The sequence below is a fragment of the Moschus berezovskii genome, chromosome 4 (genome assembly GCF_049115385.1).
Source record: "Moschus berezovskii isolate FMDL1 chromosome 4, NW_MosBer_1.0, whole genome shotgun sequence".
Taxonomy (NCBI): Eukaryota; Metazoa; Chordata; class Mammalia; order Artiodactyla; family Moschidae; genus Moschus; species Moschus berezovskii.
Genome location: NC_142463.1, coordinates 41,352,025 through 41,376,138, shown reverse-complemented (window position 1 = coordinate 41,376,138; position 24,114 = coordinate 41,352,025). Strand labels below are relative to the sequence as shown.

Genomic DNA, 24,114 nt, shown 5'->3' with positions numbered 1-24,114 from the left:
AAGCTGGAATCAAGATTGCTGGAAGAAATATCAATAACCTCAGATATGCAGATGACACCACCCTTATGGCAGAGAGTGAAGAGGAACTAAAAAGCCTCTTGATGAAAGTGAAAGAGGAGAGTGAAAAGGTTGGCTTGAAGCTCAACATTCAGAAAACAAAGATCATGGCATCTGGTCCCATCAATTCATGGGAAATAGATGGGGAAACAGTGGAAACAGTGTCAGACTTTATTTTTTTGGGCTCCAAAATCACTGCAGATGCTGATTGCAGTCATGAAATTAAAAGACGCTTACTCCTTGGAAGGAAAGTTATGACCAACCTTGATAGTATATTAAAAAGCAGAGACATCACTTTGCCAACAAAGGTCTGTCTCGTCAAGGCTGTGGTTTTTCCTGTGGTCATGTATGGATGTGAGAGTTGGACTGTGAAGAAAGCTGATCGCCGAAGAATTGATGCTTTTAAACTGTAGTGCTGGAGAAGACTCTTGAGAGTCCCTTGGACTGCAAGGAGATCCAAACAGTCCATTCTAAAGGAGACCAATCCTGGGTGTTCATTGGAAGGACTGATGCTAAAGCTGAAACTCTAATACTTTGGCCACCTCATGCGACGAGTTGACTCACTGGAAAAGACTCTGATGCTGGGAGGGATTGGGGGCGGGAGGAGAAGGGGACAACAGAGAATGAGATGGCTGGATGGCATCACCGACTCGATGGACATGAGTTTGAGTGAACTCTGGGAGTTGGTGATGGACAGGTAGGCCGGCGTGCTGTGATTCATGGGGTTGCAAAGAGTCAGACACGACTGAGATTGAACTGAAAGTGCTGGAAAATAAAGGAATTTGAAGGTAAACAAAGTGAGGCAACATAGTATAGCAGAAAATGAGACTAGGGGGTCATAAATCTTGGATTTGGGGTCTCGCTCTACCACCAACTATCACATTATCCAGGGAACACTGTATTCTCGGTTTTCCCCATCTTCAAAGTGGAAAAAACACTGTTGATAATGGGAACGTTGCCGAGTGGCATAAATGAGAGTATTTGTGAAGGTGTGTACTGCCAAGTAAAAAAGGCTATATAGAAATGTTAAATGAATTCACTAGTTACAAGCAGAAAAAACTTTATTTCTATCAAATTAAAAAGTATGAATCAATCTTCAAGCCAGATAAAATCATCAGTAACACAGTTAACAGAGCATGTACAGATTAGACTATAGGTTTAGATACTTTGAATTAAGCACATACACCAAAATCAAAAGGGATGATAACTTTCACACTGAGGAAAAGCACTGACTCCTTGTAAACACACGACTTCTGGGAAAATGGAGCTGACATTTCACAGGAGAGTAAACCAGAGGCAAGTTGTCATTAGGTTAAAGAACTGATTTGCGCTTGAGAGGAATCACAGTGAAATGCCATTGTAATGCAACAATTTCCCGAGATCTACTCATCTCAAAAACAAGAATATATAAAAATCAGTAGTACAAATTCTCATAAAACTAGGAAAGCCCTCTATGCCCTGACACCTTGGAGCTGACATAAAGACTGAGTTTTCATTTTCCTTCCCTTTATTCTTCTCTAAATTAAACACAAAACTTTGTTTTTATTTAGCACATTTCTGTCTCAAGAGAAAGGTTTTATGAAATGAAATTAGACACACATCAACCCCAGTGAGAATCTTCAAGGTGCAATGCTCTTTTGACATGTGTTCAAACAGGAAATCTTTTATTTCAAGAATGACACTGTGCTTTCTAGAATAGCCTAAATGTCAGCAAAGAAGGAATGAATATATCCAACACTACCCCTCCCAAAACACACACTACCTCTCTTTCTCTCTCTCACATTCACTCACACACACCAATTTAGGGAATTTCCTGAAGCATACAGATAATGACATTTATTTTGGCAAGAACTGTGCAATTTGTTAAAAGAAAGATAAGGTATAGCATTTATCAGCAACTGTAATTATGTCTCAACAGATGCAGGAAGCAAATTTTCCTCACAGTTGAAATACGGCTTCACAGTTCCCCCGTCATCTGGGTCTTGCACACGTTGCATCTGGAAACCAGACTGGGTCAGTTACATAAGGAAAGGGACCTTATGACCAGACCACATTCCCACATTAAAAGGTGTCTGTTACTGGGTTCCTCTTCTGAAACACCAGACAGACGAGAAGTTGCTGAAAATGGAGGGGAATAGAACGCAATTCATACTATAGACATGATCTGTCTTACAAATTGCCTTTCTGGCAAAATTACTGCAGCAAGAAAACATATTGTCTATTAAGTGAAAAGCAATACATGAAATCCATCAGGTAGATATGAATGCCTCCCGAGATTACGTGACCCAGCAGAGGACAGCTGAAACACCGTCCTCTGTATACACAGTGTGCGGCTTCCACCGGGACCCATTGAGGCCCATTTCCTGTCTCCGCACTAGAGCCAAAAGCAAAGATTCCAGGTGGGAGCAAATGCATTGTTTTACCTATTCGTGAGAATAGGGAGCTCAAACTAGAGAAACATACCAAAAAAAAAGCCTTTTTTAATTTCCTGATTAATCCCTATACATATTGGAAAAGGTTAAGTAAACAGGAGCATCTCAGTTTTAAAACACAAGGAGGCAAGATAATTGAGATAATACTATTACATAGGCTAATTGCTGAGGATTTAATTAGATAATGGATGGAGTGCACATAGCACCAATAAACAGTGACTACCAAGCCCTTTGATACCTGAACATACTTGGAAATTTGCTGTCTTTATGATTTAAGCAAAGACTTCTCCCTCCCCCCCGCCCTCCCCACACACACCACAAGCAGGGGTTAAAACTTCTTTAAACCAATAACCAAAATCAGATATTGAACTCAGTTTCCAGTGATTTAAAGTATAAAAACTCTATTTATGGGTTTCCATAGGCATCTTTCTATCAAAAATTATTCTGTCAACCACCTATAGGCCTTCCCTGGCAGTCCAGCGGTTAAGATTCCGTACTTCCACTTCAGAGGGCACAGGTTCGATTCCTGGTTGGGTAAGTTCTGCATGCTTCATGGTGTGGCCAGAAAAGAAAAAAACTCAACCTAGAAATGGCAGGAAAGGTCACAGCATCACCTGTCTCCCAAGAATTCTCCATCGCCTGTGCCTATTCTTACCTTTTCCCCTTCCCTACCCTGGAGAAGGAAATGGCAACCCACTCCAATATTCTTGCCTGGAGAATCCCATGGATGGAGGAGCCTGGTGGACTACAGTCCATGGGGTCGCAAAGAGTCAGACATGACTGAGCGACTTCACTTCACTTCACTTCACCAAAGAGAGGCACACACTCTGGATGAAGCTGGAGCTCATGTGAGCTGAGTTATCGGAAGGTATTGAGAGTCACCTTGGAGAAGGCAGGTGAGACAGGAAGCCATTTCTGCTAGAATTGTGAGTGATAAGCAGGGCTACCGCATCAGAGGGCAGGCAAAGACGTGGATTTGGCATTCAGGACCATGTTAATGTGCAGTGTCAACACAGGGAGGATGATATTAAAGTCTAGGATGACCCCGGATTAGGAGCTCAATCACCATTTGTTCACCAGCTAGCCTTGTAGGAAAGATCAGTTACTATGGGGACCTTGTTTGGGGGTGGAGGCAAGGGAGTCATTTGTTCTGATGTCAGGGAAACAAAGTATTGAGTAGTGTCTGGAGGGCTCCCAGGAGTCTAGGGGAGTGTGTGAGCACCATGGCTGGGGTGGCACAAGCATCACGGTCCCTTCAGGGAAACAAAACCATGGACACCAAGAGAACAAGGGAGGGCCATGAGCTTGCGGCTGCCACAGTAGCCTGGACCCAAGCCAGGCCTACTGTGACAGCCTTTCATTTTACTTATGTACAAAAGTAAAAGTCGCTCAGTCATGTCCCACTCTTTGTGACCCCCATGGACTATATAGTCCATGGAACTCTCCATGCCAGAATACTGGAGTGGGTAGCCATTCCCTTCTCCAGGGGATCTTCCCAACCCAGAGATCAAACCCAGGTCTCCCACAAAGCAGGTAGATTGTTCACCAGGGAAGCCCTCATTTTACTTATAAGTGAGCTGTTACGGATGATCAAGGGCTCAGACTCTCCTCTAGCAGCTCCCTTTGCTTAAGCAAAAGGGAAAAAGGAAAAGGAACACTCTCATACAGAGGTGGATGTCACCAGAGTGAACCCTGCCATTCTGGATGTGCGGACACTTGGGAATACAAGCAAGCTTAGAGCCCTGCGTTGCTTGGGACAGGATGCAGGTAGTTAACATCTAGGAGCAGAGCCAGGAAACCTGCGTTCAAGTCTGTCTACACTGCGCGTTGGCAGCAGAAGCCAGGGCAAGATGCTTTACTTTGCTGACCCTTGCTTTGTTTATAAACATGGGATCGTGCTTATCTCAAAGGATGCTGGCAAGATTAAATGAGATGTTTGCAAATGTCCTGAAACTGTACACACATGACACTCAGCAGGCCTTCAATAAATGGTACCTATTATATGCTTGCTTTACTGTTAGAGTATATGAAACACAGCAGTGTTTTCAAGTTCTAAATAAGCAGGAAGCTGGTGGGGATAAGAGAAAGCAAAATGAATGCGGAGCTGGCTAGAATCAGAGATGGAGGGGATATGTAGGAATTTTAGAAACCACCCAAACTACTCTTTGTGCCTAGCTTTGATGGAACCTCACGTGTGGCAGTAGAAAGAAAACTAAAGAGATCCCTTTAATATTATCTTGGTCAAAATATTTTCAAGAAAATTTTATTTTAGTGCAAAATCATTGAAGGAAAAGCTAGACTTTGTTGAAGAAAACCAGAACATTTTTTTAGGCTATCGAACATCATCAAACAAGCATCATCTTTCAAAAGCCCATGGAAACAGTGTTTGGCTTTCATTATGGTCTCACCTAGCAAAGGTGACTGCCCTCTACTGCAGGGCAACCTCAGAAATAGCACAAACTATTGAGATGCATTGAGCGACTCTGACACTGGCTTGAAGTGTCTATTTTGCTGGAAGGAAGAAGGGAGGGAAGGATGAAGCAGAGTTTGGAGTCAGGGATCACCTAGGGCATTTCCCATACCTCTACCCAAAATTCCAAAGCCCATGATTACATTGGAGCATCTGCTAAACATCAACAAAAGGGAGGAAAGTTTTGAAGATATTTCTGCTTCCAAAAAAGCACACACTTTCCTCTCCTGAATGATCCCTATAATAATCTTAACTTTCTACTTTTCCTACTTTATGGAAATTGTCTCCATGGCAAAGCTACTCTAAATTGTGCAATTTTCCTCAAATAAGACTTGTTTTTCTCTATGCCTGGTTCCCCTGGAAACCTGAGCTGTATCTGCATGTCTGATTTTCACCCTATCCCCATCAACTGGCATTCAACTCTTCTCAAAAGTCACTATCATGCACTGATGTTTCACAAACCTGAACTGGGCATTTTAACTGCATAAACCTAGAAAGTAAATAATCTTACTTCACTTGGGTTCAGAGGATGAGGAGGAAACTGGTCTGTGTTTCCACTTAGGTAGCCAAAGAACATTCACATGAAGGGACAAAGCAAAAGGGACTGGCCAGAGTAGGGGCAGTATTTGTAGAGAAGATGCATGGCTACCATACAGAATCCATGGGTCAGTGAATGACTGGAAATTCACTGTGACATCTTCAGAAAATAAATAATGTGTTCCAACATCACCTATGCTGAAAGGCTTTTGTTTTCTCAGCAGCATCAAGAGTTAGACAGAAGTCACTCCTGGAAATAGTAAAGGACCCTCCCTGGTACAATCACAATGCATGAAGAGGAATATCTATTTTTAAGGCAACAGGAATAAATTTCATTGTCCTTCCCAGAGGAGAGCGAGCATTAGTGGCCACCAGGTCTGGAAACCAGGCAAATCCTTAATAAATGGTTTATTGATACTACATTCTAATGAATGACAAAATAGTATGATCTATATTTCTAGACTTAATGGCCATCCTATAGAAATCATCTTTGGAATAGAATAAAAAATTACAATTTTATCAAACCCCATAATCATAAAGCTGTCATCAAGAGTCTAGGCACAGCTAGTGCAACATTTTCCTTGACCCCACAGGCTCCATTCCCTTTACCAACTATTTATAATATGCTTGGGTCACTCACACGAGAAAAACACTGTCAGCATCAATATTTAGCAGCATTTTTAAAATATATATATTTTTTGTCTTCACTATAAGCTAAACTATTCCTTCAGTCCAGTAATTCCATATGGTCTTATTTACTTCTATACATAAGATACAATCTTTTAACATTTATGAAGGTGAATATTTCCCAGTTTTTGAGAGTTCCGCAAAGACTCTTAGGGTTTTATTTTGCCACAATAAAAGAAAGGAGCAGTGTCAACTCATGAGAGTCAGACCAACAGTTTAAGTAGACCGTCCACACAGTTCAGTTCCTGATGCATAAAGAGACGGAACATCGTCCCCCAGCTCCCAGCTCTCAGACAGGAGTTTGAGAGGGATAAAAGCAGGAACAATATTACTTAATAGTCTAAGGAGGGAGAAAACAGATGTCTAATAAAAGTAGTAGAAGCCAAGGCTTTTCATTCTAGGATGTCTGAAAAAGAGAGATTCAATGGAGTACGAACGCAGAGAAGGCATCATTCCTAACAGAAAATAAAATGAACTGTGGACAGTCACTCAGGCCAGAGAAGCAATCACTGACAGCTACTGTTTCAATCCCACTGTCACCAGGATGGCACATGCCAGAGAACCAAGGACAAAGGCAGCTATAGCCCCCGGCATTCTCAGACCTCCTGGTGCTAGGTTTCAACAGCCTTTAGGGGCTGGGGAGAACCAGGGAGCACCACCGTCACGTGTGAAAAAAACTATTATGGCAACAACCTGGCCACAGAAAATCAGCAAGAGCTTAGCTGATACACTGCTTGGAATCCAGCCTGCGTTGCTTCCTTTCTTATAAAGAACTTGGATATGTGCAGGGACATCGTAAACACGTGTAGGTGGCTCCTCTTTTAGAAAGGCAGAGAAGAGCCTCATCATTAACTCATTCTATTCATTAGTTTTCATGTCTGTTCACCATTTAAACTAGAAAAGACACTGCAAGCTATCTCAGCTAGCTGCTAACTGGGACATGGCACCAATACTACACAAACAATTGAATGAGTGACCATATCTTCCTGGTTCTTCCACTGCGCAGGCTCAGTAGGCTTCTTTGGACTGAACAGGTGTGATCTTGTTCGAGAAAAGCGTGTAAACATAGGGCCAGATTTTGTTAGTCTCGGTTCCCGAAAATTGGTGGAGCACTCCTCGGCTCCTGAAAAACAAAGTCCGACATACAGGGCATTTTAGGTTTCCTTTTGACATGATATCAGCGCAGATGAAGATCCTGGGTATAATGTAAACACAATCTCCTGGTCTACATCACATATCACTGAGTCCCAAAACCAATGTATCAACACCCCCAGTTCAGTATAACTAAACAAAGCCCCATCCTCTGCAATTCTGACAAGCTTGATGTCATGGTACCTTTTCTTCTCCCCTTTAATAACATGATAATGTTATAGGGACAACCCCAAATCTGCCTCAATAACACAGTGAAAAGCAAATCAGTGACAAACCTTGCTACTCTAAAACCCTTGTTATAGATCATAAAACACAAGATGTATCCTAATAAATGGTCAAGAACTTCATATCTAAAGGCTGGCTAAATTATTTGGGGGCTACAAGATCAGACAATGATTAGAGCAGAGGCTGTACACTGCTGTCCTGAATGCAGTCCATACATGGGCTTTGTTTGGCGTCCAAGCTATTAAAACTTTTTTAGGGAATTGCCTGGTGGTCCAGTGGTTAGAACTCAGTGCGATTACTGCCAGGGGTCCAGGTTCAATCCTTGGATGGGGAAATGAGATACCACAAACTGTGCGACATGGCCAAGAAGAAATTTTTTTTAATATTTTTGCCAATATATTATAAAATATGGGCTTTTCTTCTGCAAAGAAAGCCTGACTTCTGCTTCTTTTGAAAAACACGCTCACTGGCCATACTTAGCCTGAGTGCTTCCATGGTGATAACTGGCTCAAGCAACAGAGGAGCTGTCTAGTTCACCTGTCACCCAACTGCCCAGCTTGACATGTCCCCCACCAGGTTTGATATTCATTTCCATCACCTGCCTGGCCCCTGTAGTTATCTGAATTTGCAACCTGTAGTTTATAGCTTTAGTTTTTCTTTATTAAACTCCCTCCAGACATATCTAAGCCAAAATGTCCTTTTGAATCTTCTATCCAAGTCATATATTTACACGTGAGAGTATCAAAATGTAAACCATTATTTCAGTCGCTTAAGAAAATGAAAATGTCTAGATGCAAATTTATAATCACACAGAGATGATCAGGTTGTGGTCCTTATAAGAGTTTAAGCATAAAAATACCAGGCATTCTTTCCCATGCACACAGCAGCATTTCATCTGATTTCATCTGAGAGGTATTTGGCCTTTCAGGTTTATCAAGCTTAAAGAAACACCACCCCACTGCAACCCACTGTCCTTCCCATGAGGAGCCACACCTTTTCAGTTAGCCCAGTGGCATGGAAACACTGAAGCACACTCACTTGTATAACTCGATCACTGGTTTTGCCACATCCTTGTACTGTCTTAGTCTGGCAGCAACGGCTTCAGGTTTGTCATCCTCCTGCTGGACCAATGGTTCACCAGTGACGTCATCAATCCCCTACAAATACCAGAGAAAGCAGCTAGTGTGGCCAACGCTCAAGCCATTCCATACGTAAAAACTTTCCTGGGCAAAAACCGTACATTCACCTTTGATTCCCACTACCTGATGAGTTAGCCCCAGGGGACAATAAGAATGATGAAGGTGGTTGAAAAAGAAATAGCACTAGTAAGTATGTTACGTTTTTTTATAAGAGATGAAACATTAAATCTTTAAGACTTCTGATATTTCCAAACATATTTCACTGCTTGATAAATGATACCTTTAATTCATAGTTCAAAATTGCATGCCACTTTGCCCAACAACAAAACAGCCACTAGAAAATGTCACTCTGGTCCTCTAAATATTCCTAAAACTAGCTTTTTTCTAAAGCTTGAGTTCTTAAAATGGAAAATGAATGTCTCAAAGAACCAAATGGCTTCCTTAGGAAAAATACTAATCAAAGAGAAGGTATGTCAGTCCTGTTTTTGCTACTTTCAAATTCTATCACGTAGTTCTTCTAAGATTAAACTTACTCAGGTTATTTTAGCAAACCAAATAATGACATCTAAAGTTAGAACAAAATAGGCATGAATCATATACCCATAATAACCACGAACAAACATTCTGGCAACTGAAAAACTGTAATGCTAGAAAATCTGATTTTTTGGTTTACTTTAACTTCCCCAGGAGCTATATCTGCATACAAAAAGCAAAATGGACACCTCAGAATTTCACCTCCCATGTCCATGTCTCTTGGACTACCAAGGCAGATAGTCACAGGAAATCAATCTGTCAAAAGGCAGAATAGAGCAGAACTCAGGCATAGAGTAGAAGGCTCAGGCATTCAACTGGATAATCCAAAATTGGCTGCAAGTTTGAAATGCACTAAAATTCCAAAACAGCACAAAGCCTTAAGTATATAACTTACACTTAGAATTTACTGGTGAGCCACATAATTATCATGTGTGTAATACAGGGCTGTTACCCTGATGGAACAGGAGAGATCGGGGTGGGAGAAGGAGATCCATCACTCATTCCTCTCCTTTATTTTACTTATTGCTGCACAGCTCAGGAGTCATTTCCAGGACTTCAGAGCACCCAGAAATACAACACTGCTTCCAGAAAGAGCAGAAGGATGCTAGGACAACAGCATCTCTCCCAGAGGAGCTTGGTCACAGCAGCTGGCTGACCTGGCCCAAACTGGTACTTCCACTGCTATCTTTGGAAATAGCATTACAACTGCAGTGCTCTTTTAGGGGTACCCAGGCTTTGGAAAGCAACTCAAATTCTACAAGAATCTCTACATCAGCAAGTCTAAGGTGGGCCAAAATATGATGTATTTGTGTTAAATTCCAATGCCAACTCAGAACCCTCTTTTCCTCCTTATCCATTTTTCCCCCATACTTGTTTTTTGGGATGGAATGATGGAAGGGCTCTACAAAAGAATTCCAGAATAACGTACATATTTAAAAGAAGACTTCAAAAGGAGACTACTGCTTAACCTAAATGAAAAGGACTTATAAGAACCTAATGATGACTTAAGGAACTAGATGGTATCCATACATAACCCCTTGAAGTAGTTTTCAATAGTTGTTATTGACTATATTCAAGTCTATCCTAGTCCATAAACATTAAACCAGTAAGACACAACAGTCACACCTTTCACATTTAGATAGGAACAAGTAATACTATATATTAGCAAATAAGAATGATCAGATTGAACTAATTCATGCCTTTACCAGGAAGAACAGTAACTCTTTAAACGAGTTAACCAAAAGTTTCTTTAACCATATACCTTTACATGTACTTAATTTTATGCAGACACATAGTTATTATATTGTGAACGTCTTTTAAAGGGCAATCTTCTATGCCTTTGGCGCTCTTTCATCCCTGTACATCCTCATGCTCACTACTCACAGGACCCCACTCACTCTAACCCTGTGCCTTACTCTGTCCTAACCCCAAACACTGGCAGCCCAGCATAGATCCTTTTTATCTGTATCCCTACTTTTATGAAGCTGCTGCTGCTAAGTCACTTCAGTCGTGTCCGAATCTGTGTGACCCCATGACGGAAGCCCACCAGGCTCTCCCGTCCCTGGGATTCTCCAGGCAAGAACACTGGAGTGGGTTGCCATTTCCTTCTCCAATGTGTGAAAGTGAAGTCGCTCAGTCATGTCCGACCCTTAGCGACCCCACGGACTGCAGCCTACCAGGCTCCTCCATCCATGGGATTTTCTAGGCAATAGTACTGGAGTGGCTTGCCATTGCCTTCTCCGTTATGAAGCTAGAGAGCACTTATAATCATGTAAACAGATATGTATAAATAAGGGTGGTCATGGTTTTACAAAAATGGAATCATTCTGCTGTTTGCATTTGTCATTTAACAACACTTGGGAAAGTATTACTCTAGGTCAAAGAATATAGTAAGTAAAGCACTAGTCACTCAGTTGCGTCCAACACTTGGCAACACTACGGACTATAGCCCACCAGGCTCTTCTGTTCATGGAATTCTCCAGGCAAGAATACTGGAGTGGGTTGCCATTTCCTTCTCTGGGAAATCTTCCCAATGAATATAGTACTAATTCAATTTTATTTTTACTGACTACATAATATTCCAAAATGTGATTATTGCCAAATTTATTTAGCTAACCCTAGAGATGAACATTTGTATTGTTTTCAAGTTTTATTTTTCCCATTACAAACAGCACTAAAATAAGCCTCACTGTGTACATGACCTTACCTTACCTAAATGCAATGCTTATATTTTCATAGACTGTACTCCCAGAAGTGGGTTGAATGAAACATATATTTAAAAATTTTAATGTACGTTGCTAGGTTGCTTCTCTAAAAGATGATTAACATTTCATATATCTAATACAAATAACAGTACTGTGTTGCCAAATCCTAACCAGCAATAAAGGTGTTAATTTACATTCCTTCATTACAAGTGAATGATAATTTTAAAATATTTGTTGGCTACGTATACTTGCTCTTTTTGGAAGAGCCTACTCATATTGTTCCCCCACTTTTCAACTGAAATGTTTTACCTCCTTGTCAATGTGTGAAAGTACTTTGTATACTCTTACATGTACATGAGGTGGGTTGAAGTCCAGGTTATATACCCTTCCACTGGGAGGGTGAATCCAACGTCGGCTGAGACGATCTTTGAGCGTTTCAAATGGAATGTTCAAAGTGATCACTAGATCCAGGTCACATATTCTGTCCAAGGCTTCAGCCTGAACTAATGTTCGAGGAAAACCTAAATGTCAAAACAAAATATATCAAATGCAAGACACTTCCCAATTCTAATTAGCTGTTGGAATTATTTTCAGAGACAGAATAATCAAATCTGCACTACCCAGAAAGGAACTTTAAAAATCAGGAATTTATATCTATATCAATAAAATGAATACTAGAAGAAAATATGCTACTTTATAACCTAGCTTCAGCATTTGGAATATAAAAGGTTAAGAAGTCACATGATAAAAGCAAAAAGTACTAAAATCTAGACTAGTCCCAGGTCTGGTGTAAGCTCTGCTCTTAACTACCTGTGTGACCTTGGGCAAGTTGTAACACCTCCATTTCCTGTTCTGTTAAAGAACCAAAGTGACAAATTTATATTTGTGTCCTTTTAGTTGTAATAGCTCGTGTGTGTGTGTGTGCACTAACTAACTTCAGTTGTGTCCAACTTTTTGCAACCCTATGGACCGTAGTCCACCAGGGTCCTCTGTCCACGGGATTCTCTAGGCAAGAATACTGGAGTGGGTTGCCATGCCCTCCTCCAGGGGATCTTCCCGACCCAGGGATTGAACCCAGTCCCTTACATCCTCTGCATTGGCTAGCAGGCCCTTTACCACCAGCACCACCTGGGAAGCCCTTGTAATAGCTTATGAGTATATTTATTCTTAGGTTACCACTAAATACACACACACATTTTTAAAATCCAAATCAATTAAAGTACAACCCTTCATTCAGACCTTCACTAAAGCCTGCACCTTAACAGTAAGATGGGCAAAATTCCAGTCTCAAAAAGAACTGAAGCTTTTGAAACTATATGGATACTGCAAAACTTATAAATTCACCCTACTTTGCTAAATGTGGGCAAATAAACTGCAACTGAAATTTGGACTCACAGGTATTACTTTCTTTTTTGCAGTTAGCTAATCACTCACTGGAAAAGAGTCTGATGCTGGGAGGGATTGCGGGTAGGAGGAGACGGGGACGACAGAGAATGAGATGGCTGGATGGCATCACCAGCTCGATGGACATGAGTTTGAGTGAACTCCGGGAGTTGGTGATGGACAGGGAGGCCTGGCGTGCTGTGGTTCATGGGGTCGCTAAGAGTCGGACACGACTGAGCGACTGAACTGAACCCCAAATTATATATATATTTTCCCCATCCACTTTTCCCCCTCTATTTGTCATGAAGTGATGGGACCAGATGCCATGATCTTAGTGTTTTCAATGTTGAGTTTTAAGTCAGTTTTTTTACTCTCCTCTTTCAGCCTCAATGACAGATTTTATTTTCTTGGGTTCCAAAATCACTGCAAATGGTGAGTGCACCCATGAAATTAAAAGACACTTTTTCCTTGGAATAAAAGCTATGACAAACCTAGACAGTGTATTAAAAAACAGACATCACTTTGCCAACAAAAGACTATCTAGTCAAAGCTATGGTTTTTCCAGTAGTAATGTACGGATATGAGAGTTGGACCACTCTCAAAGAAGGCTGAGTGCCAAAGAATAGATGCTCTTGAATTGTGATGCTAGAGAAGACTCTTGAGAGTCCCTTGGACTGCAAGGAGAACAAACCAGTCAATCCTAAAGGAAATCAACCCTAAATATTCACTGGAAGGACTGATGCTGAATCTCTAACACTGTGGCCACCTGAAATGAAGAGCTGACTTATGGGAAAAGAGCCTAATGCTGGTTCAGACTGAAGGCAAAAGGAGAACGGGGTGGCAGAGGATGAGATGGTTAGATAACATCATTGATTTAATGGACACGAATTTGAGCAAACTCCAGGAGATAGTGAAGGATAGAGAAGCCTGGTGTGCTGCAGTCCATGGGGTTGCAAAGGGTTGGACATGACTTAGCCACTGAACAATTCCCCCTCCAGGGATTGACCTGCTTTTAAATTTCATTCCAATTTTAGCTGGGATAGAACTACACAGTAGTATCTTGTTTCGAAACAGTTTGTCAGGGTGATCTGTTGTTAAAAACCTGACTGTATCCAATATCACTTTAAAAAAAATGTCCTTTAAGTCTTCAGTTCAGTTCAGTCGCTCAGTCGTGTCCGACTCTTTGTGACCCCATGAATCACAGCACGCCAGGCCTCCCTGTCCATCACCAACTCCCGGAGTTCACTCAAACTCATGTCCATCGAGTCGCTGATGCCATCCAGCCATCTCATTCTCTGTCGTCCCCTTCTCCTCCTGCCCCCAATCCCTCCCAGCATCAGAGTCTTTTCCAGTGATTCAACTCGTCACATGAGGTGGCCAAAGTATTGGAGTTTCAGCTTTAGCATCAGTCCTTCCAATGAACACCCAGGATTGATCTCCTTTAGAATGGACTGGTTGGATCTCCTTGCAGTCCAAGGGACTCTCAAGAGTCTTCTCCAGCACTACAGTTCAAAAGCATCAATTCTTCGGCGATCAGCTTTCTTCACAGTCCAACTCTCTCATCCATACATGACCATGGGAAAAACCATAGCCTTGACTAGATGGACCTTTGTTGGCAAAGTAATGTCTCTGCTTTTTAATATGCTATCTAGGTTGGTCATAACTTTCCTTCCAATGAGTAAGAGTCTTTTAATTTCATGGCTGCAATCAGCATCCGCAGTGATTTTGGAGCCCCCCAAAATAAAGTTTGACACTGTTTCCCCACTGTTTTCCCATTTATTTCCCATGAAGTGATGGGACCAGATGCCATGATCTTTGTTTTCTGAATGTTGAGCTTCAAGCCAGCTTTTTCACTCTCCTCTTTCACTTTCATCAAGAGGCTTTTTAGTTCCTCTTCACTTTCTGCCATAAGGGTGGTGTCATCTGCATATCTGAGGTTATTGATATTTCTCTCGGCAATCTTGATTCCAGCTTGTGCTTCTTCCAACCCAGTGTTCTTCATGATGTACTCTTCCATCATCTTTTGCATATTCCATTACCAGGAGTCTGAGCTAAGTCATGGATGAAATTCCTGATTCCTTGTGCTTGCATGTTCCCCAGCTATAATCCAATTCACCTGTTTGCACAGCTTCACCTCTGGGTTGCCCAAGACACCATATCCCTTATCTACACTTCCCTACAGTTGACTTTGGCCACATCAACTTGCATTCAGTATTGCTCTCCTCAAGCCTCACTACCTTTGTGTCAAAGATACCTCTGCCTCAGGGCCTTTGCACTGGCTGTCCTCAGCCCAGAATGTTCTTCCTACAGATCTCTGAACATGACTGTTTATCATTTGAGATATTGGTATAAATAAAACTTCCTTAGGGAGACTTCTTACACTAGTATATTTAAAATAGTCCCACTTCCCTCTCATTATCTACCTTATTCTCTTCAATTTTTCTATTACTTATCACTATGAATAATTCATGTTTATTTTCTATCCCTTTCTCACTCACTCTCTGAGAAATGGGACTTTTCTGTCTTGATCATTCTGTACCATTTTGCTCCTAAAAAATTAACACTGATGAGTAACTTAGTACAGGGCCTTGAGTTATTTCCAAAGCTTATGCCCTGATGAACTTGCTTACAGTATTTTGCAAGTTCCATGAGAAATAATCCATTACCTACATTTTACTAAACTCAACATCTGGTCTGCAGTCCAGTGTAAGCCTTGGTCACAGTACGTACAGAAATGAGAAAAAACATTTAGGAATTTTATAGGAATTCCACAGAGTGATTTTAAGGCTGTTGAATCTAAAATTTGGGCTTGAATTTGGTGTTTTTTTCCTTTCAATTTTTCTAGTAATTTGTTTCTATTGTATTTGGCAAGAGAATTGTTCTGCAGTGGATTGGGAAAACAAAACTGGAGTTTCACTACAGATAGTTTATTCTAGGCTTTCCCTGGGGCTTCTTTTCTAACTTCTCCAGTAAAGGAAATTATCCAATGGCCCAACTTTCTTTTCTTAAATTTGATGTTGTTTATTACAGAATCTCTTAAGAGATTAAGTGGTATCTCTTTGCAAAGGGACACAGGAACAGAGAGACCCAAACCCAGGGCACATTTCAACTCTATTCTTATGACAATGAAAGCACAAGTTCAAGCAAAGGTGAGGACAGACTTATCTTGCAGAGCACATCTCAGTTAGTTCATCGGCTATCATGAGCCTAACCCAATGTAAACACATGCTCCCACCAGGCACAACAGCCTTTCCAGTACTAGAGATAGCATCAAAAGAGACAGCTTTCCCATCCTCATTTGCTGTCCTCTTGTCATCTAGTATTCAGGCTGGCTTCAGCAGAGAAATAGGTACTTCTAATCTTGCAGCCTAAGCTCCTATGCTTATAGCCACCCAGCTATATCCCCTCCATCGTCCCACATTGACTCTCTGGCTAAGCATCCCCTTCACATAAAGGCACCCACGGGTTGGGAAATTATGATTGGAAGTATGTTCATGGTGCTTCTGCAATGGGAACTGAGATAAAGTGTTTTCAAAATAGAAAAAATATATGTTGCCTTTAAATAAACTGCTAACTAGATTTTTTCGACTCTCATAATTTCTGTTAGATCAGATTATGACTACCTGGTATTTGAGGGAGTAAAAGATCAAATCACATCTGCCTAAGACCAAGTACAATGTGGACACCTTGGCCTTAGCCCTGGAAGGAAGCACTGCCTGGCACACAGTGGGCAAATACTTGGGTAGTTGTCTTCTAGTTTTCTACTCAGTGAACATACTTCTTTAATTAGTCTTCCTTATTTGTAAATAATTCCACGAAATTATATGACTCTCTTGAGCTCTGTAAACTAAATATGTAGCCCTCTTTCTGTTATGGAATGGCTTGATGACTTTAAAATCAATGCATTAAGCAAATTCTCTTTTGATTAAGTTCAAAAACAAACCGACTTTCTGAATTGGGGTTTCACAGCATGTGAGTGTGGACTTCCCTGGTGGCTCAGACAGTAAAGAATTTGTCTGCCAATGCAGGAGACACAAGAGACACAGGTTCAGTCCCTGGGTTGGGAAGATCCCCTGGAGTAGGAATGGCAACCCACTCCAGTATTCTTGCTTGGAAAATCCCATGGACAGAGGAGCCTGGGCGGGCTACTAATCCATTGTGTTGCAAAGAGTCAGATACAACTGAGCACACACACACACACACACACGTATATTGAAGATGTTAGCAACATTTTAATTGATGAGTGTGTACAGACTTTTAGAGATCACTTGAAGACCTGAATTCTCGGTCACAGTCCCTGGGGCCTCATTTTCCAGCATCACTTAGCTACTACCCTGACAAGAAAACATTGTTCTTTCTCCTTTGGGTAGAACTGAAAAAAGCCCTAGGAAAGAGGCAGCTCTAAGAAGAGCAGTTCCCCCAACAAATAAAAACTCACATCTTGTTGGTTAAACTTTTCCTTGTCTAATGAAGGTAGAAGGCAGTCTGCTCAGCTCCCCTAGAACTGTTTCTGAGTTTTTTGAGGACCTCTGGAGGAACTGGTGGGAAATGGAATCATGTACAAAATAAGCTGGATTCACCAGGAACAATTTAAAAACATGTTGGATAGTGCCAACCTACTGGGCTCTCACATTCAGACCCATATTTAATTCCTCTTCTGAGATTTTCTAACACTTTGAGGGGTCGCTGGTTGCTCTTTGCACTCTGCCATAGGTACAGCTCAGCACACAGACTCCGCATTCTGGTCCCCACCCAGGTACCAGGGAGCTCAACTCAGCCACAGCTGACAGCCCAGATCACAGGTCCTGTCTGTCACTCTAGTTAGCCAAAAGAACAAAGGCTCCATGGAATAGGGGAACAGTGTTCATCTGTCTATGAGATAATTAAAATATGAATATCCTTCAATCTACAGATCCTAACTTTAAGGCTTCAGGACAGCGACTTCCCTGGTGGTCCAGTGGTTAAGGATCTGCCTCCCAATGCAGTGAATGCATGGTTGTTGTTGTTTTATAAATTTACAATTTATATATAAACCATGTTTACTGCATAGAAAATCTGCAGCTAGTATATACAGACCCCAAAAATGACTTGAGTATTAGTTGATCAAAAAACCCAAGAGGAAGCACACAAAATTTCATTAATAGCAAAACTGGCATTTAAGAAGTAAAATATTATACTTTATAAATTTCCATATCCTTTAATCTATTGAAAAAGATGATTTTTTTATGAATCAATTTTAAACTTCCCTGTGATAAGTGAAAATTTTAAATATATGCACTTAGTACTTTTGGGAGCATTGAAATGAAGCCTTAATATTACATGGTCCTGAGCATTTTGTGTAACAATGGCTCCATCATTAAAGCTCCTGAGATTTAGTCCAATGGCAACAATGAAAACAGTCAACATGCCTGGTTACAATTCTCTCCAATATCACCCTTTAGGTCACTTTCAAAGTTGAGCCTTCTCAGCCTGTTTTTCTGGGCTATGCAGGTCTGACCCCTGATCTGGGAACTAGATCCCACATGCCAAAGGGCAACTACTAAGCCGGCACGCTCTGAAGCCCCCATGCCACAACTAAAGAGAAGCCTGCACGTCGCAACATAAGATCCCACATGCCGCAACTTAGAAGGCCCAATGCAAAATCAATGGATTGGATAAATAGATAAAAGACTTCAGGCCATAAAACAGGAAATAGTATTCTAAAAGACAGCATGGTAGCGCCAGAATCCCTTGAATTGATTTACATCAGTGTCTCCAAGGTGGGCTGAGCAAATCCTCAAAGTAATTCATTTGTAATTCTCAGAAGAGAATATCAGAAGAGGTGCAACGTGACCAGAACATTTCAAGCCATTTTTAAAAGGACATCATTATCCATCTATACACATTTTTCAAAAAGAACATGAAGTCAGAGGGATAGAATGAAGACTATCTGAAACCTGTCAAGCAAGATGTCCCTGTATCAGAACATGAGATGGTCATGCTGACTTGGGAGGTGGGGTAAATGTGGGCACTTACTTTAGAATACATTTTATTATCATTTGATATCCACTCATCCAAATTCTGTTCTAGAAAGCCACTCTTCGTATGAGATTCAACTCAGTATTTTGAATTGCTAAGATATTGGGATTTGAAAGGAAACAAATAATTAACAAATGTAGAGAATGTTAAACCATGATTCATTGGAAGTCCTGTAAGAGAAAAGCTGAATCTAAATAGGAATAGTTATTTTGAACATGAAAGTATTTCAATGCACACATAAAGTCTTTAAACACATAATTAAGTGATTTAGACTAGGCAGGCCCAAGGACTTGCCACTCTAGCTATGGATATTCATTATTCTTTAAATATGCTGGTTCATGGTGCCTATTAAAATTACAAGATCCCGGAGGGCTGGGGCTGTGTTTATTCCTGAAACGCCCAGGATACAGTCCCACGTAGATATGGTATCCCGGCAGGCAGGGATTCCTGACCAAGTGGACTGATGCACACTCAAGTTCTGTCAACAGGTGGCAGCATTAATAATTTTTCCACTTAGAAAGAACAGCAACTGTGGTATGCTTTTATTTTTTACTAAAAGTAATCCTCAAAGACATGCTTTTAAATGACTAGCAGTATTCCAGCTCCTTATCAGGCTATTCCAAGTGAATATATTCCACTGTTGAGGAAACCAGAAAGTCCAACAGATCAAATAAAATAAGCATCATGTTTAAGCACAGAAAGCTTGCTTTCCTCCCTCTAACTACACATGAGACTTTTCTGCTGTATGGTTTCTGATCAGGAGAACGAAAAACCTACCTCATGGGATCCCTGGGTGAGTGCATCCTCAGTCACTCAGTCATGTTCAACTCTTTGTGAGACCATGGACTGTAGCCCACCAGGCTCCTCTGTCCATGGGATTCTCCAGGCAAGAATACTAGAGTAGATTGCCATTTCCTTCTCCAGATCTTTCCAACCCAGAGATCGAAGCCCCATTTCTTGCGTCTGCTGCATTGGCAGGTGGATTCTTCACCACTGCACCATCCAGGAAACCCAATGGGATTTCCTCATCTCAAAACCCAACGGGATTACCTCATCTCAAAACCCGGCCTGGAAAAGCTGCTCTGTCCTGTTCAAACAGCCCGCACATGCTGAAAGCAGAAGTGTTAGCAGTTAAATGTCTCCCAGAAGCAGTCGTGTTGCATCACTGCTTACCGTGTTTTTTAGACCTCCCCAAAAGATGTTCTAGGTGCAGGGAGATGTCACTAAATTCTGGACTGGTAATATGTCCCCAGCAGTGCTGGCCACTGGGCCTTGACCCCAGCCCCTCTCAGCCACGCCAAGAGCCTGGGGGAGGGCAACTGGAGCAGGAGGGGTCACAGCAACAAGCGGAGGGCTAGAGGAACTAGGACATTTCTGTTTTTCTAATTTGGATTGCATTCACTCCAGAGGAAGGGCACAGAGCCAGAGTCCACCACCACATTCCCAGGCAGAAGAGAAAGCCCTCCACTTGATGGAAATAAAACGGCACTTCTGAAGGGTAACTTTCAACATCCGCCTGGGTCAGCAGCTTGCAAAAAGGTCAAGCAACCTCAGGGCCCCTTCCTACCTCCAGTAAGATCTGGGGCCAACACGGAGGCTTCTGACCACCCATCTCTTCCCAGTTGTCGGGAAAATAAGAATCAGGTCACAAACTGTTCATTACAATTAATCACTGAAGGATTAAAGCTGAAAGCAGTCAGTTATTCTTCCACGATTTCCCCTAACCAGTGGGGCATTCACACCACCCATTTAGTATTAACCTAAAACTAATCACCATCCAAATCTGTTTTGTGATGGACTTTTCTCTCTCGTATCTTATCTGTTTACACAATATTTATTTGCATGCATATCTGAGACCTCCATATTCTATTTCAGCCAATTTGTATTAACAGATGGTGAAAAGATTAAGAAGCAGCTGTGCTCCAGATGTTGGCAAAGGGGGCTTATGCTACCTCCTATCACTCTGTGAGCTCACAGTTCCCTCTGCGCCAGGAGTGCTTGAGGGCATGCTTCCTGCTCACTAAGATCTTCCAGGGACACTTGGACTCCTGTTATATATCCTCGAGTCTTAGAGATTTGTAAGAAGTGGGTACAGATCTCAAAGAACTTATGGGTTAGCAGTAAATGATTTAAAAACCTAGATAGGCTATAATCATTACTGAGTGATCTACTGCAGGATACAGAAAATTTGGTTTTGAATCACAAGTTTGGATCTTGGAAATGGTTTATTGAAATTAAAGAATTCCTAGTAGGCAGGCATTCGTGGGGAAATTCCCAGATGGCATGGATATCTTCTGGCATCAGTGGGACAACGACTAACTTGAAATCCCTGTTCTTAAACAAGTTATTCTAAAGGCACTAAGCCCTCTTCCCAGTAAGGGAAGATGTATATTGCACTGAGGAAGGTGCTGCATCTGCAAAACTTTTGCTTAAAGGCTCTTCTGTTTAAGAATTCTGCTTCCTCATTCTCTAGACCAAATTAGGGAAAAATTGGTCCCATTGTGTCTCAGTTGAAACAAAAGGAATTTGTAAATTATTTCACCACATCCCACATTTTTGCCCCAAGGATCCCCTACACAGGCTTAGCTGTAGGCTGCAGGCCAGACGTTCTATAATCAGACAGATACTTATTAACCTTTTCTATGGGCAAACACAGTGGGCAGCACTGGCAATACAACCATGAACAACACGAATGCAATCTCTGCTTTCTAAGCCGTATACCTGGGGTGGGGGCATAAGGAAGTATGAAGCACCAAAATGCAGAGATATATCTAACATCACATGATTATAAGGTAAGAAGGAAGAGTGACGTGGATAGACAGGATGGTACACGAAGGATTCATCTGAGATGTGAATGCAGCGATGCACATGGATGGGGAGGGTGGAGGGCAGGGTATTGCTGGGAGAGGGCATAGTGAATACAAAGTCCCTGGAGCATAGCAGGCATGGAACCAAAAGGTAAAGAAATTATAAGATAGTTATGGAATATAAGCAGATTTGTTCTCCTGTGCCCTGAACAGGAATGAAGGCAAAAGGAAACATGGCAGCAAGAAAAATTTAAACAAAATACAATAAAGACAAAGAATATAGCATCCAATATAATAGAAAAACTGAACAGATGGACCAACACAAAGATATAATACTGGAATTGTGTTGTTTAGTTGTTAAGTCGTATTCAACTCTTTGCGAACCCACCAGGCTCCTCTGTCCATGAGGTTTCTCAGGCAAGAATACTGGAGTGGGTGGCCATTTCCTTCTCCAGGGGATCTTCCTGATCCAGGGAGCGAACCCATGTCTCCTATTTGGCAGGTAGATAGATTCTTTACCGCCGAGCCACCAGGGATGCCCATAATACAGGAGAGCTTTCCAGAAAGGAAAGAACTGAACTGGAGATCAAAAGGACACACTATATATATAAGGAAAAACAAAATCAATATTGAGAGGTTCTATTTACTTAAAGTATGAAGAAATAATTGTTCAGAAAGTCTATACAAGAAAAGAAACCGTATTCACAAAAGGGAAAAAAGTCAAACGCGATAATCCAGGCCAGAAGACAATGAAACACGACTGCAAAGGACACAGGACCACTGCAGAATATCACAGTCAGCTGAATCATTTAACAATAAGGAGATGTGTTCAAACATAAAAATTCACGGAATATAGCACCTCGGGAGCTGTTCTGCCAGGAGGGCAGCGGAGAAGGGAAGAGAGGCATTCAATAAAACCCAGTAAACCACATGATGAATGGGAAAGCTGTGTTAAAAATAATGCAAATAAACTTATTTACAAAACAAAAACAGAGTCACAAATGTAGAGGACAAACTTATGGTTACCAGGGGGAAGCGTAGCAGGGGAGGAATAAACTGGGAGATTGGGATTGACATATACACACTGCTGCTGCTGCTGCTGCTAAGTCGCATCAGTCGTGTCCGACTCTGTGCGACCCCATAGACGGCAGCCCACCAGGCTCCTCTGTCCCTGGGATTTCCCAGGCAAGAGTACTGGAGTGGGGTGCCATTGCCTTCTCCCATATACACACTACTGTATATAAAATGGATAACTAATAATGACCTACTGTATAGCACAGGGAACTCTACTCAATACTCTGTAATGACCCATGTAGGAAAAGAATTTTCAAAGGAGTGGACATATGTAGGTGTATAACTAACTGATTCACCTTGCTGCATAGCAGAAACATCTTAAATCAAGAATATACTCCCAATAAAAATTTTTAAAAAGTAGCTCAGTTTTATTCATATATAAGTCACTTGTTTAAAGTGTATAATTCAATAGTTTCTAGTATATTCAGTGATTAAGATTAATCAAAATAAAATAAACAGGAGCAGTATGGGGGGGAATGAATGCACAGAATTCATTAAAATTTCTTAACTGTAAGACTGAAAAATGGGACGTTAGAGAAGTTTATAATAAATTTTCACATTAAATGTTAACAAAATTGGGAGGAAAGGGAGAAGAGATGGCAGAAAATGTAAGTATATTGTTTAAATTTGAAATGTGAGATTAAAAAAACACATATATCAATCTCATCTTTTCATAATCTTAAGAGGCTTCCATGGGAATTAATGTCCCTTGTGATGATGAATGTTTTTATCTGAAATTCAGTATTAATTCCTTAGGGTTCACTTTAGCTTTTGCTATAGTTCAATTTGAGTAAAATTAAATGCCATTTTTAAAAAGTATGTAAAGTATGGTGTTATTCTTACAGAGTTTTACCTGCATTATGTACATGGAGAGGTATCTAGAATGTGGTCTGCAATTGCTAACCCTTGTTATTTCTGGCTAATGGGATTTCAGGAAAAATTTGTTGCTTTTACTTTGCATTTTTTCATATGGCCTGAATGTTTTATGGTCATGAATAATTTCTACAAGAACAATATGAAAAAGTAAAAGTAAATCATCTGTGGGAATTCCCTGTTGGTCCGGTAGTTGGGACTTGGTGCTTTCACTACCAAGGGACTGTTTGGGGAACTCAGATCCTGCAAGATACACAGTACAGCCCTGAGAAAAAATAATAAAATAAACTGTCTGCTTTTTTCAACACCACCTTCTATTTTTAACCCTAATCAACTTGTTCATCCTTCCAAAATCTGAGTTTTCTTGTTACTAATAGGAAAATCAACAGCTTTTTATACTGTTTTGTTTTAGATTACTAGATAAGGTTTAACAGAAGATGAGTGATTTTATTTACTTAGGCTTTCCCCAGGTATACTTAATGAGGGGTAAATATGCTGATCCTTAATAGAATGACAATATTT

The 24,114-nt window shown here is 41.0% G+C and overlaps 1 protein-coding gene across 3 annotated transcripts in view; it reads right to left on the bottom strand.

The window, feature by feature from the left end:
* Positions 1–1,100: 1,100 nt before the first annotated feature.
* Positions 1,101–24,114, bottom strand: part of AK4 (adenylate kinase 4) — a 93,412-nt gene continuing 70,398 nt past the window's right edge. For all 3 annotated transcript variants that reach the window (XM_055402147.2, XM_088835358.1, XM_055402148.2), the window contains 3 exons: positions 11,786–11,958; positions 8,599–8,717; positions 1,101–7,306 (listed from right to left, as the gene is read on the bottom strand). In XM_055402147.2, the coding sequence (XP_055258122.1) occupies positions 7,192–7,306; positions 8,599–8,717; positions 11,786–11,958 (407 nt within the window). In that variant the 3' untranslated portion in view covers positions 1,101–7,191. The remainder of the gene's footprint in view (positions 7,307–8,598; positions 8,718–11,785; positions 11,959–24,114) is intronic.